The 21,576-nt window shown below is 40.5% G+C and overlaps 1 protein-coding gene across 1 annotated transcript; it reads left to right on the forward strand.

The window, feature by feature from the left end:
- The first annotated feature begins 4,436 nt into the window (after positions 1-4,436).
- Positions 4,437-6,085, forward strand: LOC122045692 (GDSL esterase/lipase At4g01130-like). Its single transcript, XM_042606024.1, has 3 exons — positions 4,437-5,061; positions 5,135-5,286; positions 5,351-6,085. Exons 1-3 carry the CDS (start codon positions 4,626-4,628, stop codon positions 5,891-5,893), a joined length of 1,131 nt encoding a protein of 376 aa, XP_042461958.1. The 5' UTR covers positions 4,437-4,625; the 3' UTR covers positions 5,894-6,085.
- The last annotated feature ends 15,491 nt before the right edge of the window (positions 6,086-21,576 follow it).

A 21,576-nucleotide genomic window follows, 5' to 3' on the forward strand; every position in this document is an offset into this window, starting at 1 on the left:
TAATAAATAAAAACTAAATCCGTAAAAGTATGGTAAACAATAGTCATTAAATAACAGAGGATCATATAATTTATTTTATTTGCCGTTACTTGGAATGAGTTACAGGTGCCGAGGCAAAGGGATATACATGAAAAGTATGAGTAGGAATTGTTAGCTTGTAAGTCACAAATTAAAATATAAACGATAGGAAAATTAATTTTCTAGCCTATTAATTTTGAAGATGGCCAATTTAGTCTTGTAGGAATTTTTTACTGCTATCCAAACTTTCTTAAATTTATCATATCTTAAATTAAAATCTTAAATGTATAATTATTTACTTAGAGAATCTAATCATTGTATTGAAGCCCGAGCTCAAATATAAACCCTCAGCAGCTAGCTGTATTAGGGCATCTTCAATATGAGTGGAAATGTAAGATTTATAAAAAATTTATAAAATTTAAAAAATTGAATAAAAAATTTTGAATCAGTGTAGAGGTGAGGTTTGAAATTTGTAGTTTAAGAGCAATAGTAAAAATATAAATATATTTTTTTATCTCGAATTTGATGTAATATGTATAAAATCATACAATTCATACTATGAATTGAATCATAAGAAAATTCATTTAGAATTTTAACCATTGAAAATATTTCAATAAACTTTTATATTATTGATGTATCATATTGAAATAAAAAAAAAACTCTTTTTAGAGAGCTAACAATTGTAAATGTCCATATTCCACCACCACCGTGGATTAACTCTTCGGGATCCGCCTATCATCTGGGGTTTCAGTTAAACCCGCCGTGAACGCTGTGTGAAACACGCCTGCAAAATGGATCTCCATCACGACGACGATGGATCCAGCGCTGCAAATCTACTGCTTCACAGTGAATCTTCACCAGCTGTCAAAACTGGTCTCAATTATAAGCGTAGCTAGGATTTTAAATGAGGGGCAATTTAAAAAAAAACTAAACATTAGTATTAGTCGAATTTTACAATTTAAAGTCTAAATTTTAAATATAGAGCCAAAAATAAATTTAAATTAAAAATTTTAATCTTATTGTGGCAAAAAAAGACGAATACGCTCGTCCCTAACGCCCCTGTCAATCCGTCTCAGGACCAACACGAAGGAGGTAAATGAAAATTTTAATCTTAGTTATATATTGTAGTTGAAAATGACAATCCATTAATTTGTAAGTTTATCTATAATCAAAGTTAAAAAATTATTTATAATATAATTTTCTCATAATATTTAGTATTTTTATATTGAGGATGACATATGACAGGATGAAGATAGCAATGTGTGTATGGAGAAAAAATAATTTTTTATTTAAAAAATATTATAATTTATTTTAATTCAATTGAACTCATTTAATTTTAAATTTAGTTTATCATAATTTAATCAAATCAATCTTAATTAAAAGTTTGAACCAATATAATTATTATATATTTGCCTACCGAACCTATTAGATTTAGTTTGAGCTTGATCCAATTATAATCGTCCCACTTTGATTCTAACCTCATGATTTTTTTTATTCTATCCAAAATATCTTACACTAATAGAGATATCTTTCCTTACAAGTTCATGATCATTTTAATTGTTAGGACTAAAAAAATCCAGATATCTTATGTTATTGTCTATTTTGAATTTAAACCCTTATAATTTAATTTTTGAACTCTACCAAAAAAATCTTATACTAATGGAGATATCTTTCCTTTATAAGTTCATGATCATTTTTATGTGTTTTTAATATGAAATTTTGTTACAACTATTACAACCTAATAACTTTATGTTCTACATTTAATTTATCTATTTATTATTATATATTTTATTTTTAAAATTAAATATTTAATATTTTAAATTGTGATATTTCTTTATAAAAGTGTTATCAATGAATAACCTAGGTCAAGGATTTTTTTAAATATATAATTAATTTAATTAATGATGAGGAATCAATCAATCAATATACTACTATTATTTTTTAAAAAAAAATCCCAGAGGAGACAGTCCGCACCTCCTCACAATTATATGTTTGCACGGAGAAGAGTGGGGCAATAAAACAGGTATACTATCTATGCTCCCTTTATCTTTATCTTTGAAGATAGAAAAGTTGAAACGTATTAATATATAAAATTGTTAATGAAAATTAAATATATAAAATTCTGAAAGTATTTTTATTTTTTAAATTAGATATTAATTTGATTGAAAATTAATATGTTTAAATATGAATAAAATTTGAAAAAAAATATATAATGGATTATCTTTCCTTCTTGCCCCCTAAATTGATATGTATAAGAATTTTTTTTTCACATTATTACCCATTCTTACATTTTTTTTTTTATTCATTCATTTCCAAATAAGGTATAAATTCACCGGCTTAATTAATTAGAAGATGATAGATTTATCATAGATATTAATTTTCACTAGATGAAGAAAAATTTAGAAATAGATTGTGAGGTGCTTCCCTTATTTTCCCTTCTCTTCCCTCACCTCCTCTTAATAAACCCTAGTTCTATTTCCTTCTACACGATTTTTTTTTTCTTCTTAACTCCGAGAAATACATTTAAGATGATATAAATATGTACTTTGATGACCAATAAATATTTTAATTAGAAAATATGAAAATATGATAAATATGTATATTAAATAAGAAAGAGGAAGACAACAAAAATTAGTTAGTAATAATAATAAAATAAAATTTATTTAAGTATAGATAATGATATAGTAAGTATAATAGTCCAATAATATAAAAAAAAATATAATCCACTGTAATAAAACTATTATTCTGATATCCATACTACATTTGCTCAGTCCACTTAGTGAAATAAATTATATAGATTTTATTCTATTTTGAGTCTTTTTTTATTGAACTTGTGAAGAGCATCCTTTTTTATTTATCATCAAAAGGGATATAGATGAAATGTAGGAGATGTCCTTCTAATAATAAATGATAAATAAATATGATTCTAATAAAAGGGTCACCCTTTTGAATCTCACCCATAAAATTATAGTAAAAGATAAAGTCATTAAATAACATAGGAGGATCATATAATTTAATATATTTGCCGTTACTTGGAATGAGCTGGATGTGCCGAGGCATATGTAGGGATATAGATGAAAAGTATAAGTAGGAATTGTTAGCTTGCCTGACACAAATTTAAATATAAAATACAAGAAAATTTTAAATATTTAATTTTTAGAATTAATTAATTTAATTATATAAATTTTTTTATTAATCATAAGATAAATTAAAAGTATTAATAAATATCCATCCAAATGACTAATGTTTTTAAATTTATCATCTCATTAACAAAAATCTTTGTAATATACGATAATTAAAATTCAAATCTTAAATTTTTAATTAATCACTTAAACCATCTGTAACCACTGCATGCTAGCCCGAGCTCAAATATATACACTAACGGTAGCAATTGCATCATTGACCAGAAAGATCAGAAATCACATATTGAAGCTGAAATATGCCTGTAAGAGTGTAATCGAGCCGAGTCGAATTCTTAGATGTTTGAGTTTAGTTCGTTTATAATCGAGTCGAGTTCGAACTTTATTTAACGAATATATTCATGACTTACGAGCTTATTCGAACTTTTATCGAGTCTAAACGAGCTTAATAAATATAAATTATAAATTTAAATATTCATTAAAAAATTAAATTATATATTTTTAAAAATTATAATATTCTTGTTAAAATTTATAATTTTATTCTAATAAATAAATTTAATATATTTGTTTATATTTTTTATAAGTAAAATGTAAAATCTATAAATTCAAGATCAAAATTATTATTTTTTTACTTAAAAATTAATTTATGAATTTAACGAATATATTCTCGAGCTAACGAGTCGAATATTGTGAAACTTGAGTTTGATTTATTTATTTTAACGAACTTCATTAAATAAGCTCAAACAAATTTTTATCAAATCAAATTACGAATAACTCACGAACGACATAACTCATTTACACACCTACACGCCTGTAAAAAGAATCTCCATCACAACGACGGATCCAGCGCTGCAAATCCACTGCTTCACAGTGGACCTTCACCAGCTGTCAAAACTTATCTCAACCTTGCCGCGCATCTGTTTGGACGGGGTGGAACGGTTCGGTAACGGATGGGAAACAGAGAAGTAAAAAGGTGAATCTCATGCTCTCTTTATTTGAGAGAGAGGTAGGTTGAAACATGTGTTAAAAGGGAATTATAAAAATATCTTTAATTTTTTAAATTAGATATTAATTTGATTAAGAATTAATATTTAAAATAGAAATAAAAAATATATATTAGATTTTTCTTTCCCTTCCTTATATTAATAAATTAACATGTAAAAAACCTTTCTTTTAATAGATAAAGAAGATTAAAACTTATTAATTCTTATGTTTCATTTTCTTTAGTTTATTCTTCTCCAAATAAAGTTTAAATTCACCGGCAGGGCAAATTTACAATAATAAGACAAGGACATATGTTTTGGGAAAACAACTCATCACGTTTCTTAGCCATTTGATCGACTTTCAGATGACCGTGGTTACATCCTTTCCTGGGAGACGTAAGTCCTCCTTGATCCCTAGTCCTCCCTTCCACGTGATCTCTTCTCCACTTCTCCACTCCATCCACAACACTTCACCATCATCGTCATGCGGACCTTCCTCCTCATTCTCCTCCTTTCCTGCTTGGCCGTGCCCGTCGCCGAAGCCAAATGCGCATTCCCAGCTATCTTCAACTTCGGCGACTCCAACTCTGACACCGGAGGCTTCTGGGCCGCCTTCCCGGCTCAGCCCGGCCCCTTCGGCATGACCTACTTCAAGGCTCCCGCCGGCCGGGCCTCCGACGGCCGCCTCGTCATCGACTTCCTGGCCTCCGCTCTCGGACTCCCGTTCCTGAGTCCGTACCTGAAGTCGATCGGGTCGAACTTCAGGCACGGCGCCAACTTCGCGACGCTGGCGTCGACGGTGCTCCTTCCTAACACGTCCCTGTTCGTCACCGGCATCAGCCCCTTCTCGCTGGGGATTCAACTCAACCAGATGAAGGATCTCCGGACTCAATCCATCCGCGCCGCCTCCACAAGAAACGGTATACGACGGACTGATTCAAATCAAATTATATAAATCGATCGCTCTAATTGATAATGAACTTGCCTTTGCAGAGCAGCTTCCTCCGAGCTCTGTTTTCAGTGAAGCACTTTACACTTTCGACATCGGCCAGAACGATTTCACCTCCCAACTCGCATTGCTGGGGATCGCCGGAGTGAAGCAGTTCCTCCTCCAAGTCGCGTCTCAGATCGCGTGGTCCATCAAGGTAAGTAGAACACTTTCCCCTTTCCATTTTCCATGGAAACTTCATTTGCATTCATGGCGTACAGGAGATTTATGAGACGGTAGGAGGGCGCACATTTATGGTCTTCAACCTCGCTCCCATCGGCTGCTATCCGTCTTTCCTATCACAGCTGCCGCACAATAGCTCAGATCTGGACGTCTATGGCTGCATAACGTCCTACAACAATGCCGTCGCCGATTACAATGATCTGCTGAACGATACTCTCCAGTATGTGCGAAGCTCGATGCCGGCTGCCACCATCGTCTTCGTGGACACCCATTCTGTGAAACTGGAGCTCTTCCGGAATCCCAGGAGCCATGGCCTTCTTCACGGGATCAGAGCTTGTTGCGGGAGTGGCGGAGGGGCTTACAATTTTGACACCCGGGTGTTGTGTGGGAACAGCAAGGTGATCGACGGGAAGACGGTGACTGCGACGGCGTGCGGAAATCCGGAGAATTACGTGAGCTGGGACGGGATCCATGCGACGGAGGCTGCGAATAAGAGGGTAGCTTGGAGCGTGCTCAGCGGCGCGTACTTCTATCCTCGCTTCCCTCTCTCGCAGCTCTGTGACCTGCAGCCAATAGGTTGATTAATATTCAATAAAATCTATTCGAGATCGTCAGAATCTACTGCAGAACTATTTTTAGATCTACTTGCGGCGACGGCCGCCAACCAGAGACATCTTAGTGATCATCAGTGTTTGCTTAGTGACACGGCTGTTGCTTTCGAACTCCAATTGTCCAGATCAAAGTCAAAATAAAGCGGAGGCTCATTTAACTCAGTCCAAAGACTCACGTTTGTTCAATAACATATCAATTTTTAAAATCCCTTTATCAGACCCAATACCAATTCACTCTCGACGCTAGTTTACTACTGGATACTGACACCGGGTTCACTCCCAAATCCTGATACTGGTTCACTCCTAGATACCGGCACCGATTTACTCCGGATTCTGATATACGGACTCCTTTCTAGCATCAAAGCTAGCCACAGGCGTAGTTTCAATCTCGACATTATCTCTCCGTCTCAACGTCATCTCCCATGATCTCTTTGACCCACCTTCAGCCTCAACTCCTAATTTTGTCTATATTTGATGCCGCTCCATATCAACATCATCCTTTTTTTTATCTTCAAAAGAAACCTATGCCCCTATAAGAGCTCCCTAACAGCGATAAAGATTATTTTCAAGAGTGTGACATCCTAAGATTGGATTATTTTCAAGAGCGTGACATCCTAAGATTGGAGCTCGCTAACAGCGATAAAGATTATTTTCAAGAGCGTGACACCCTAAGATTGGAGGGACAGTTATAAGATTGTCAGATCTGGTCTCTTAAATATCGTCTACAAACACGTGACGTTAGATGAATGAAAAAACTATTAATGACTGTCGGATCTGATACTCTTATCCACCCCTCCAATGATGACATTTTAACTAATGTGGAGATACTCCTGGAAGAACTATATAAGCACTTACAAAAGAATAGAGAAGGGGATTTTTTTTAAAAAAAATTCTTCAACTCCACTAAATTTTATCTTTCCACCTTCGTTCTTTAGCATATTACCTCAAGCAAATCCTAACTTGAACATTGGAGTGACCCTTGGATCCGTCCCTCGGTCAGTCTAATCCTCTTTGTTTAGTATGCCTTAGATCCCTTCTTCATCTTCCTAAACAATCTCCAAGGAGGAACACATGCCAGTAAGTTCATTGACTGGTGGTTTGATCATCCACGATATTTAATCGGAATAAATTTACGTTGTTGATTATGTCCGGAAGCCGAGTCAGACGGACCGCCGGGTGAGGTGGATGGAATGTTGACTGAGTCGTGATGCCCCGGAGGGGGAGTGCGCTGAGATGGCTTTTGTGTTGACCAAGTCTTCAGAAGTCCTCTGGTCAACACTACCTGCAGACAGGGATCGGGTTCCCCCGGTCCCTGGTACCCCGAGGCGCGAGGGGGATCCAACGGGCATATAAGTAACATGCTAATAATATAATAATGAAATAAATGAGAGACAAGTACGAAGACGTACCCTGGCCCAGGGGGCGCCCTCGGATGGGACGCTGCTCGAGTTGTCGCGACCCAGAAGAGCAAGTGACTCAGAGCCGGATGAAGAGCTAGATTTGACGACGCGAAACCGGGCACGGTGGCACGAAACTGGAGGACGGGTTGCAGGTCGGGATATAATATCGGCACACAGACCGGGATACGACATCGACACGCAGGCCGACATATGACTCCGGCACGCAGGCCGAGATAAGATAATGGCACGCAGACCAGGACATAACAACACCTCGAAGGCTAGCCACAAAGCATACAATCCGAAAGACAACCACGGATCGCAGGCCGTGATACAATGACAGCAACACATAGATCGGGATTTAACCACAACTTGAGGGCCGAAATATAATAACGATGTACACTTGATCTGTAGCTCGGGATACAACATACAAACTAGATCAGCACGGGGTCGGCATAAAATGACGACACGGAATCGGAGCCGGGGCGAAATCAGCGCAGGGACTGCTGGTACGTGGACTACCGGCGCGCGGTGGCTGTCGGTCAGTGAGGCTACAGCGTGTGGAGGTGTGAAGAGTCAACGGAGGCGTCGGCAAGCAGGGTCATGGTGCCCGGTGACTGTCGGCGAGAGAGGCTGCTGCGCACGAACCAGGAAAAAGGGAGATGGTTCTGTCCCGACGATGATAGGCATCAACGGCGAGCAGCGTCAGCAGCAGCGTGCACAAGAGCGAGAAGAGGGGTGGCTCGGATGCGACTTCGGCTCCGGCGAGAGGATGAGAGGAAGAGGAGAGGTAGAGCAGGGGGGCGGTGAGAAGGAGAGTAGGGGCCGGTCTGTCCGGCGACTGCATCGCGAGGAGAAGAGGGAGTCCGGCGGCGGTGTCGCGAGGAGAAGAAGAGGAGCAGTTGCGGGGAGGAGAGGGCTAGCGTCGGATGGCGTGCTGTGTGAGGACAAAGGGCCTGCTGCCCGCGTGGTTGTTGGGATTTTCTAGACGCAAAAACCGCTTTTTGCGTTGCGGAAACCCCGAAATCCCATGCCACCGGATCCGTGCGAAGATAAAATTTTACATGTACAAGTTTTTCTACCCTAGATCTACATTAGATCTACATGGTTAAGAGATTACCCTTGTAGCACAACCCTTCGTGAATCCTGCTCGTCCAAAAGTTGCCGGATCTCGAGTGTGTTCAAGTGGGCACACCTCTATACGTATCCACACGAACAATAGAGATGGAGAAAACACTTAGAGTGTGCTAGCACTCTAATGGTGTTCAACCAAGGAGGAGGAGAGGGAGAGCAAGAAGAGAGGAGGAAGAAGATGAAGTTAAGGTTGCCTTGAATTAGCACACAAATGCACTAATTCCTCCTTTTAAGTGGCCGACCACACAAGGAAGACCAAGAGTCATGGCTCTTGGTTTTCCCTCATGAGGTGGCACACACATGTGCTAACCTTGATGATGTGGAACATCATCATTGGCCCATTTAATGCCAACTCACAAATGAGGTGGTAATGGTCAAGTCAAACTTGACCTTTCATCTTCCCTCTCAAGTCAAGTCAAACTTGACTTAAATTCTCCCATGGTTGATCAAATCCAACCTTTGGTTCAAGTCAATTTTAATTTAATGAATCTTATTCATTGAATTAAATTGACTCAATAAATCCAAGTCCAAATTAGGCTCATTTAACACATGAACCAAACTGAGTCCAACTCAATTAGTTTAATTTGGATTACTCTTAATCCATTTTGGTTCATCACATGAACCTAATCCTCTAGGTACATCAAATAAACCTAATCTCTATCTAATTGCCCTTTGTGTGTGACCCTATAGGTTCTTGTAACGTTGACAATGTTCCTAAACCCATTTAGAAGTATAAGTAATGAGCGGTATCTAGCAACACATCATTACTACCCAAGTTATAAGAATGTTGAGATCCAACATCACCTTGTGACTACTAATTGTGACTCTTCACAATATATGACAAGTGTCCTTCTATCCTTGACACCTAGATTGATCAATGTGAGGCATAGATCATGTCATCCTCTAATCAATCTAAATCTTGAACTCCAAGTAGAGACACTCTAATCAAATGAGCTCAATATCTCATATTGACTCACTTGGGCATGGTCATGCACTTAGTGGTCTCACTCTATCAAGAATAACGATGTCACTCCCGTTATATAGGAGGGATAGATCTCATCTACATCACTCACATCCCTCCGCATAATTTGTTACATACCCAATAATCGCTTTTATAGTCCACCTAGTTACGAGTGACGTTTGACAAAGCTAAAGTATGCAATCCCTTATGTAGGGAACCATGGTGACTTCAGGTCCAAGGACTAATAGTCATACTAAAAGCCACATGAGATGGAAGAGCCGTAGTATGTGTTTGGTCCGCTGGTGTGAGCGAGGTTCCTTAGCCTGCGCAATTGCTCCATTGTTGTCACAATAAAGCTCTATCGGATCGGCTATGCTATGAACCACCCCAAGCTCAGTAATGAACTTGTGGATCCAAACTACCTCCTTTGCTGCTTCTGATGCAGCAATATACTCGGTCTCTGTTATAGAATCAGCGACTGTGTCCTGCTTTGAACTCTTCCAGCTCACAGCACCACCATTCAAGCAAAACACGAACTCAGACTGCGATCTATAATCATCCTGGTCAGTTTGGAAGCTGGCATCACTGTGACCCTTTACAGCTAGCTCATCATCGCCTCCATATATCAAGAAATATTCTTTAGTTCTTCGTAAGTACTTAAGAATATTCTTGACTGCTATCCAGTGACTTTCACCTGGATCTGACTGGTATATGCTCGTCATGCTCAAAGCATATGAGACATCAGGACGAGTACATAGCATGACGTACATGATAGATCCTATGGCTGAGGCATAAGGGATCGTATCCATTCGGTCTCTCTCCTATCTAGAAGAGGGACTTTGAGTCTTCAAAAGACTCACACTATGTGACATCGGCAGAAATCCCTTCTTGGAGTTCTGCATGGCAAACCGTAGTAATACATTGTCAATATATGTACTCTGACTTAGGCCAAACAATCTCTTAGATCTATCTCTATAGATCTGTATGCCTAGAATACGGGTTGCTTCACCTAAGTCCTTCATTGAGAAACAATTCCCTAGCCAAGTTTTTACAGACTGCAGCAAAGGGATGTCGTTCCCAATTAGTAGTATGTCATCCACATACAATACAAGGAAGACAATTATGTTCCCTACAACCTTCTTGTAGACACAGGGTTCATCTTCATTCTTGATGAAACCAAACTGTTTGATCGCATAATCGAATCGAAGATTCCAGCTCCGAGAAGCTTGCTTTAGTCCATAAATGGATCTATGCAGCTTGCATACTCTACCAGTATGTTGTGGATCTACAAAACCCTTAGGTTGTGTCATGTACACATCCTTGAGGAGGTTTCCATTCAGAAACACGATTTTGACATCCATCTGCCAAATCTCATAATCGTGGTATGCTGCAATAGCAAGCATGATCCGAATGGACTTTAATATCATTATTGGAGAAAAGGTTTCATCATAGTCAATACCATGAATTTGCTTGTAACTTTTAGCTACCAGACGATCCTTATATATAAGTCCATCCATGTCAGTCTTTCTCTTAAAGACCCACTTACACCCAATGGGTTTAACCCCTTCAGGTGGATCAACCAAAGTCCATACTTGGTTGGTGTACATGGATTCCATTTCGGATCTCATGGCCTCTAACCATTTCTCCGAATCTGGTCTCATCACAACTTCCTGATAAGAGGTAGACTCATTCTCAATGAGCATAGCGTCATCATGGTCAGACAAGAGAAATGAGTATCTCTCAAGCTGACGGCGTACCCTATCAGACCTGCGAAGAGGTTTGTCTACTTGAACTGGTTGTTGTTCCTCAACTCCTTGTGGAACAATCTCATCATCCACAACACTTTGTGGTTCCAGTTCAACTTCCATCAAGGCTTCAGTGCTATGGTCCATATCTTTAACTTATTCAAGATTGAATGTACTCCCACTAGTTTTTCCAGAAACAAAGTACCTTTCTAGAAAAACCCCAGTCTTAGCCACAACTACCTTGTGTTGACTGGGAATGTAGAAGTAATATCCCTTCGTTTCCTTGGAATATCCAATAAAATAACACTTATCGGATTTGGGTCCTAGTTTGTCGGATACTTGTCGTCGAACGTAAGCCTCACAACCCCAAATCCTCATAAAAGACACCTGAGCATCTCTCTCAGTCCATATCCTATATGATGTCTTTATCACAGTCTTGGATGGAACACGGTTGAGTATGAAGGCTGCTATGTCCAGAGCATAGCCCCAAAGAGATATAGGAATATCTATGTGACTCATCATAGATCATACCATATCTAATAGGGTATGATTCCTCCTTTCGGATACACCATTCCACTGTGGCGTTCCAGAAGGAGTAAGTTAGGATAGAATCCCACACTCAGCTAGATAGTCACGAAACTCATGACTAAGGTATTCACCACCTCGATCTGATCGAAGTATCTTAATACTTTTGTCAAGCTGGTTTTATACTTCATTCTTGAATTCTTTGAACTGTTCAAAGGATTCTGACTTATGAGACATCAGATACACATAGCCATACCTACTGAAATCATCAGTAAATGTAATGAAGTACCTATAACCACCTCTGACAGCAACATTGAAAGGGCCACATACATCACTATGTATAAGTCCTAACAAGTCAGTCGCTCTTTCATTGTGTCCACTAAAGGGAGTCTTGGTCATCTTGCCCAGTAGGAATAACTCGCATGTCTCATATGATTCAAAATCAAATGAGTCTAACAAACCATCTTTATGGAGCTGGGATAAGCGTTTGTCATTTATATGACCTAAGCGACAATGCCAGAGATAGGGTTGATTCATTTCATTTGATTTGAACCTCTTGGTATTTATGTTATAGATGAGGTTCTCTAAGTCTAGAATGTAGTGTCCGTTCATCAGAGGTGCACTATAATATAACATATCATTTAAATAAAAGAACAACATTTGCTCTTTATTATAAATGAAAAACCTTTCTTGTCCAAACAAGAAACTGAAATTATGTTCTTAGTAAGAGTAGGCACATAACAACATTCATCTAGTTTTAGTACAAGCCCAGAGGGCAGAGATAGATAGTAAGTCCCTACAGCAATAGCAGCAACCCTTGCTCCATTGCCTACTTGTAGGTCCACCTCGCCCTTCGTCAATGCCCTGCTATTTCTCAACGCCTGCACATTAGTACAAATGTGAGAAGCACATCCGGTATCTAATACCCCATGATGAAGAAATAGAGAGATTAACTTCTATAACATATATACCTGGAGTAGAAGTCTTACTTCTCTTCTTTATAAGATCTTCCTGGTACACTTTACAGTTCCTCTTCCAGTGCCCGGTCTGACTGCAGTGGAAGCAGGTAGCATCTTTGGCATCCCCTCCTTTGGGTTTCAGTGCATTGCCTTTGCCCTTGGCTTGGGACTTTCCCTTACCTTTAGGCTTGCCCTTGCCCTTATGTTTTTGTACCATCAAAATGGGGTTGGGCTTAACCTTCTTAAGGTTGAGCTCAGCAATTCTCAACATGCTAAGCAGCTCGGGCAATGGCTTGTCAATTTCGTTCATGTTGTAATTCATGACAAATTGACTGTAGGTCTTCGGCAAGGATTGCAAGATCAAGTCAGTAGCCAGCTCTTGGCCAAGGGGAAATTCCAACCTCTGTAGGTTTTCTATGTATCCAATCATCTTGAGTACATATGGACCTACGGGAGTCCCGTCTTGCATCTTGCACTGAAATAGTGCCTTAGAGATCTCGAATCTCTCGTGCCTAGCTTGTCCTTGATATAGTTGACGAAGATGTTCAACCATATCATAAGAATCCATCAACTCGTGTTACTTCTGAAGCTCAGAGTTCATGGTCGCGAGCATGAGGCAGGACACATCTAATGCGCCATCTTGATGCTTCTTATAAGCATCACGGTCAGCTCGCGTGGCAGTGGCAGGAGGTGCCTCAGGAATGGACGTCTCCATGATGTACAGTTTCCTTTCTTGAGTGAGAATAATTCTCAAGTTTATGTACCAGTCCAAGAAATTAGCTCCATTGAGCTTATCCTTATCAAGGACAGAACGCAGGGAGAAGGTGTTCGTGTTTGATGACATGACAATCTACAACAGAAAATGTAGAAAATAAATATCATATTTCACTAATCATTTAATTAGACCTTTAACTAAATGATCCTCCTACTGAATTATAGAACTTTGTAGAATCAAGTCATGGATGTGGTCAAACCACACCTACTAGATTCTAACCAACTAGCTATAATTCTTGCGGGACAAGATCCACATCATACTACACCTTGAGTTAGCTTTGGCTAAATCGCCCCAAGACTTAGTATGATCGGTTGGTAACTAATTACCAATTACATCTCTATGCAACTCTTGTTTATAGGATCAAGATCCGCATGTATATTAAAACTTGAGTTAGCTTTGGCTAAATCGCCCAAGAGTTAATATAAATGTGATTTTGACCTATCTACCAACCATTGGAAAATGCCTATAGTTAAACCCGATCCAATTGAGTTTAACTAGTTTTATTCAATCTGATTGAGTTTGTACTCACCCAGGCATTGATAGGTGGGACCAAGATTGCCCCTCCGCATCCTACCAAGATAATATGCGTTGCTCTGCTTTGCCAGATTCAACAACAACATGTGATTGAGGTAGTGATGGGTATCACAACATGGTAGACATTTTGAGTTGACGCGATTAAGATCTAATCGTTGATGTGTATCATATACGCGATTAAGATCTAATCTAATTGTCAAGACACTAATTAATTACTCTACTCTAGTATGCATCACATACACACACACAAGCAATTAATTAAACTGTGATTAGGTCATGGCCCTACTACGATCTTCTCAAGCCAATGAGAAGATCGGACGGTCAACCTAAGGTCAATAGCTTCTCCAAGCTCGTCCCTTTGACCGCCATGTGTTGCTCGCACCCTCCTCGTAACACCTCCTCGAGTGGACCTTCCACAGCTCCATTTTGTACATTACAAAGATGAAACTCGAGTTACATTCGAGTCTAAACTATTTTATAACAGGAAATAAAATAGAAAGGCACGACGTGCAGGTCGCGTATCACATATACAACACGCACAATCACACAAAAATGACACGCAGGCCATATTATGAATTACAACACATGTAACCAATCCAATTGGGGTTTTTGGGCTATGACCATCACAAATCATACATAATTCTAAATTATGTATTTTATATAAATTTCTGTAATTTTATTATTGTTTTTACGATTTTATGAGTCATAACTTCCCGGCGGTCCCGTTTAGCGATTTTCGGGCGCGATCGCAGGACAATCCTCCTTGCGGGGTTAGGGGCAGCACCCCTTCTCGCAAAATGAGTCTCATGAGTGTCCCACGACGATCTTACAGTGCCTTTAGCCGCTGTCCCAAAATATTTTGGGCGAGACCTTACCGTTACGGAAGGTGTTTCTCAGTAGTCGAAGCCTACAAGTGTTCAAACACTTGTTGCTTCATTTCTACGAGAAAAATACTCTTAAAAACCATAAAATTAATAAAATCACAGAAACTTACAGAACTATAATTTTTCATAAAAATTAAAATACAACAAGTACACGTTTCGCACGTGGCTCTGATACCACTGTTGGGATTTTCGAGTCGCAAAAATCACTTTTTGCGTTGCGGAAACCCCGAAATCCCATGCCACCGGATCCGTGCGAAGATAAAATTTTACATGTACAAGTTTTTCTACCCTAGATCTACATTAGATATACATGGTTAAGAGATTACCCTTGTAGCGAAGCCCTTCGCGAATCCCGCTCGTCCAAAAGTTGTCGGATCTCGAGTGTGTTCAAGTGGACACACCTCTATATGTATCCACACGAACAATAGAGGTGGAGAAAACACTTAGAGTGTGCTAGCACTCTAATGGTGTTCGACCAAGGAGGAGGAGAGGGAGAGCAAGAAGAGAGGAGGAAGAAGATGAAGTTAAGGTTGCCTTGAATTAGCACACAAATGCACTAATTCCTCCTTTTAAGTGGTCGGCCACACAAGGAAGACCAAGAGTCATGGCTCTTGGTTTTTCCTCATGAGGTGGCACACACATGTGCTAAACTTGATGATGTGGAACATCATCATTGACCCACTTAATGCCAACTCACAAATGAGGTGGCAATGGTAAAGTCAAACTTGACCTTTCATCTTCCCTCTCAAGTCAAGCCATACTTGACTTAAATTCTCCCATGGTTGATCAAATCCAACCTTCGGTTCAAGTCAATTTTTAATTTAATGAATCTTATTCATTGAACTAAATTAACTCAATGAATTCAAGTCCAAATTAGACTCATTGAACACATGAACCAAATTGAGTCCAACTCAATTAGTTTAATTTGGATTACTCTTAATCCAATTTGGTTCATCACATGAACCTAATCCTCTAGGTACATCAAATGAACCTAATCTCCATCTAATTGCCCTTTGTGTGTGACCCTATAGGTTCTTGTAATGTTGACAATGCTCCTAAATCTATTTAGAAGCATAAGTAATGAGCGGTATCTAGCAACACATCATTACTACCCAAGTTATAAGAATGTTGAGATCCAACATCACCTTGTGACTACTAATTGTGACTCTTCACAATATATGACAAGTGTCCTTCTATCCTTGACACCTAGATTGATCAATGTGAGGCATAGACGGTGTCATCCTCTAATCAATCTAAATCTTGAACTCCAAGTAGAGACACTCTAATCAAATGAGGTTAATATCTCATATTGACTCACTTGGGCATGACCATGTGTAACGCCCGAAAATTCTCAAAACTATATTAGAATTATTCTACGATTTTTCTTGAATTTTTAGATATTTTTCCGGAATTTTCCGAGTAGCGGAAGTAGCAAAAATAATTGGAACCGTAAAATAGCTTAGGCGGGAATCGAACCCGAGATCTATGGTTTACGGATAAGTTTAGTAACCGGTGAACCCAGCAGGGCAGTGCTGAAAGAAAGGAGAACCAAATATATTTATATTAGAGTTGGGTTCATTAAACCACTTAATATAAATAATAAACTTAAGTTGGGGTTTGGGTTATTTTGGTTCGGCACATCCTTCTCCACCGAAACCCAACACCACCGCCGCCTCTCCCTTCTTCTCCTCTTCCTCACGCACGGCACACCAAGCCAAGGGTCAAGGGATCACCTTCCGGCGACGACTCCAACACGAAAAAGGTTCATCTCCGCGAGAGGAACGCGAAGACGTGAACGGATCAGTTTTCCGGAAGACCTAGCGGATAGAATCGTAAGAAAACCTTGCGATTGAGGTAAGAAACCCCTCACCTGCAGTATAATTGCTCTCGCTTGTTAGTTTTGGCGTTAGTTCAGTAGTTTTCAGTTTTAGGGTGTGCTTTTAGTGCACACCAAGCATTCGATAGAATGCCCAGTTCAAGGATGCACCAGGCGTCCTAACAGCATGTAAAATGTATTAGAAACATTTTATTCAGTTTATTATTAGTTATTACAGTTATATGGATCAGATATCCATTGGGTGGGCTCACAAGAGCCTCTAGGTTCAGATAACCTAGAAATAGAAAGTAAAAAAAATTGATTAAATTTTACTTTTATTCATTGGCAACTACTTGGATCAGATATCCATGGGCTGGACTCCCCGTCCCTAGGTTCAGATAACCTAGTAACCCCACTGGATTCGAACTTGTAATCCCGGGTCTCGTAGGGATGCGCGCACAGCAAGTACTTCAGCAAGATGTTTAGTATTTTCATCTATTATATGTATAGTTTTCAAATTTGAAACCAGTGATGAGAACACTAATTTAGTTTTCAGTTCAGTTTACCTGATTTGAGTTCATGTACAGATTTAGATATATGCATGACTAGTTCAGTTTCATGCTCAGTTTATAAGTATGCCATGTTCAGTTTAAAGCATGTTCAGTTTATATGTTATGCCATGCTTTGTATGATACTATGTCATGCCATGCTTGCATATTCAGTACGTTTTTCAAACAGCATGATTTAAAATCATATTTGCATCGTATGCATGATTTAGTGAGGTAGATGGTTTCTTACTAAGCCTTAAGCTTACAGATACTATGTTTCCTTATACTGCAGATAAAGGTAAAGAAAAGATGGACTAGCAGAGGAGGCTGAAGGACAATGCAGATCAAGATGTGTGTGTGTGGAACTGGAATGAAAGATCTTAGGGATCTAACAAGCTTTAATTATGCATTTGAACTCTTTAGCAATTTCAATTCAGCATATGAACTTTAGTATTTCCATGTTTAACATGAGCTAATGAACCATGCTTTAGATTATGCTTAGAATGTTAAATATATGATGTTAGAATGTTAGTATTAACATGCTAGAGTGTTTTCATGTATCTAGAACTTGTGTATGCGATTTCTGGCACGAATCAGTGCTGGAAATCAGAAACTCTGATTTCGTTTCAGACTTTCAGAATCTGGATCGGTGATCCAGTGCCATTCCTCTTCCTGGATCGGTCAGCCAACCGATCCAGATGGATACAGTAGCTACTGTATCTCCCAGGATCGGTCAGCCGACCGATCCATCCACGAACAGAGAGTTTGGGACGAAATCTGCAGTCACTGATCGGTCGGCCGACCGATCAGTGAGCAGCTGGATCGGTCGGCAGACCGATCCAGCCAGTGTTCACGTGGGTGCCAGTGGATTGTTCCACGGACCGATCCAAAGCTCCAGTTTCACCTCCCCAGCATAGCTATGAATATCTAGAAGGTAGTTGGATATGAAATCTCACTCCTACAGAGTTAACAGAGGCAACTACAATAGTTTAGTAAAATTTTATTTTACCCAGTTTCCGCACAGTACACCCCAGTAGCGTCAGTAGTTAATGTAGCGATCCGGCTCACAGCTTAGTATCTAGGAGTTGGGTCGTTACACCATGCACTTAGTGGTCTCACTCTATCAAGAATAACGATGTCACTCCCATTATATAGGAGGGATAGATCTCATCTACATCCCTCCGCATAATTTGTTAAGTAATCGCCTTTATAGTCCACCGAGTTACGCGTGACGTTTGACGAAGCCAAAGTATCCAACTCCTTATGTAGGGAACCATGGTGACTTCAGGTCCAAGGACTAATAGTCATACTAATAGCCACATGAGAAAGTATATGACACTCATATAACAATCCATGATACTTTCTCATAGTGGGTCATTCAGTATACATTCTCCAATGCATACCCATGTGTCAACTTGATATCTCTATATCTATGACTTGTGAGATCAAGTCATCGAGTTGACCTACATGCTAATCTCGTCGCATTAACATTGTCCCTGAATATTAATACTTGACTAGAAATGATTAAGAGTAGTGTTCTCTAATCATATCACTATCGATTCAACCAATCGATTGATATAGATAAGAACCTTCTACTCAAGGACGTTATTATACACCAATACAAGTAAGTATAATAACCACAAATAAATGCCTTTATATACGTATAGGAATATGATACAATGAGTCCATACAACAATCATCATATGATTGGATCTAGGGCTCTAACTAATAGTGGTGGGAGATGAAGGCGGGTGCATCTTGGTGGTCGGCTGCGATGGAAGCCCCGGGATGCCACGGCGGACGCCGGCTGGGAGAGGAAGATAGAAGAGGAGTTGGCAACGGTGCTCCTCGGCGGTGTTGGCATGAAGAAGGCCGGAGGACAGGAGGTAAAGGAGAAGAGGAGAGGAGCGGTCGGCATCGGCGCCGGCGAGGAGTGCGAGACTGAGAGGGAGGAAGATGTTAGGATCGATGGACTCGGCAAGAGAGGGGGGTGTGAATAGCCGCCCCAAATCTTCGCGTTTCTTTCTACAAACTAGGGTTAGCGCAGCGGAAATAAAAACAAGAAACGAAGACAAGAAATCAAACCTCAATACGCGTCGATGTAACGAGGTTCGGAGATGAAACTCCTACTCCTCGGCGTGTCCGTAAGGTGGACGAAGCCTATCAATCCGTCGGTGGATGAGACCCCGGATAACCGGCTAATATATATACTCCTTCTGGGTGGAGAAACCTCGCCACAATCTTTCTTGCACTAGCAAGAATAGGAGTACAAGAATAGAGGAAACAAACAAGAACAATAGAAATTGTAAACACACTTGCTTGCCTTCTCGTCGGAGTCCGTTGATGAAGCAGCAGCTTCACGGCTCCTGCAGCTAGAAAACCAGCACGAAGCTCACGCGAAGCTTCAGCGAAGAGGAGCTCAGCAAAGCTCAAATCGCAGTAGTGAGGAAGAAGAAGAAGAAGAAAGAACAGTAGCTCCTCAACCCCTTTTATAACCTGCGAAGAAGACACAACAGAAACTAGCCGTTGCTACGCAACGACTAGGATGTGGACCTATCAGGCTTCATCCTGATCGGTCCACAAGGGTCCTGATCGGTCACAAGATCGATCAGGCCCTTCCCTGATCGGTCATGGTGACCGATCAGGTCCTTCCCTGATCGGTCCCATGACCGATCGTGGCCTTCCTCCTTCTCGATCGCTCCTTCGATAGTCTCCCGATCGGTCCGCACCGATCAGAACTTCACCGTATGCTATCGATCGACATCGATCGGTCTTCATCCGATCGATAACACACGAAGCTCATCAGAGTTACCGATCGGTCACCGCATCGATCCGGATACCATCACGGATCGATCCACTGATCGATCCAGAGCTTGGTTTTTGCCCAAACCAAGTCCCAAGCCTTCCAAACCAACATCCGGTCAACCTTGACCTGTTGGTACATCATGCTTAGCATCCGGTCACTCCCTTGACCTGCTAAGACTCCCCACCAAGTGTCCGGTCAATCCCTTTGACCCACTTGGACTTTTCTCTTCGTGTCAAGTATCCGGTCACTCCCTTGACCTACTTGATCTTCTCAACACCAGATGTCCGATCACCCTTGATCCATCTGGATTTTCCCTTGCCCGGCTTCACTCACCAGGACTTTCCGACTGCCTGGCTTCACTCACCAGGACTTCCACCTAGCTTCACTCACTAGGATTTTCACCTGGCTTCACTCACCAGGATTTCCCAACTGCCTGGCTTCACTCACCAGGACTTTCCCGTCTGCCTGGCTTCACTCACCAGGACTTTTCCACATCCGGTCCAGAGAACGAGCTACAGAGCCCTCTCAGACCATAGTTCGGAGAACGAGCTACCAAGCCCTCTCCGACTTCCATCCCATCCAGAGAACGAGCTCCCGAGCCCTCTCTGACCACAGGTCGGAGAACGAGCTACCGAGCCCTCTCCGACTTCCATCTGGTCCAGAGAACGAGCTCCCGAGCCCTCTCTGACCACAGTCCGGAGAACGAGCTACCGAGCCCTCTCCGACTTCCCATGTGCCAAGCTTCCATACTTGGACTTTTCCCGTGCCAAGCTCCCTGCTTGGACTTTTCACCATGCCAAACTCCCTGCTTGGACTTTTCCGAGTCAGGTCAACTCACCTCAGGCCAACCAGGTCAACCTTGACCACGGGTTGCACCCACAATCTCCCAAGCTTGTATCCTTATCAAACATCAAGATACAACCATTGTCAAACATAACTCGTCAAACATCAAAACACAACTCGAGTCAAGTCAACTCGAGTCTGGTCAACCAGGTCAACCTTGACCTAAGGTTGCACCAACAATCTCCCCCTTTTTGATGTTTGACAAAACCCATAATCAAACCCATAATCAAGTTAGGTTAACCCGATAACCTAACTTAGGTTTTCCAATGTTCTTCCCTGAACATTCTCTATTCTCCTCAAACCTACACTCTCCCCCTTTTTGACACACATCAAAAAGAGTGAATCAAGGTCAAGAGTTTCTTTCTAATGAAAGTCCCATACCTTTCATTGAAACTCTTAATTTCCCCCTTGATACTAAGGTCAACACTTAACTTAGTGATAATCCCATATCACTTATGTCTTTTAGGAGTAAAAACTCCCCCTAAAAATCAACTCCCCCTTGACTAATAGGTAAAACTCCCCCTAAAGGTCAACTCCCCCTTGACCATTGCACCAACAATGTCTTGGAGAGTTTCAAACCTTTAGAAATCCAAAACACCAACTCCCAGCTGAAATTTCAGACAAACAGTCGAAATTCAGCAACTTGGCACGCCCTGATCGGATCCTGGATCGGTCACGGTGACCGATCCAGGCACCCCTGGACCGATCAGAATCCCCTCTGATCGG

The sequence above is a fragment of the Zingiber officinale genome, chromosome 2B (assembly GCF_018446385.1).
Source record: "Zingiber officinale cultivar Zhangliang chromosome 2B, Zo_v1.1, whole genome shotgun sequence".
NCBI lineage: Eukaryota > Viridiplantae > Streptophyta > Magnoliopsida > Zingiberales > Zingiberaceae > Zingiber > Zingiber officinale.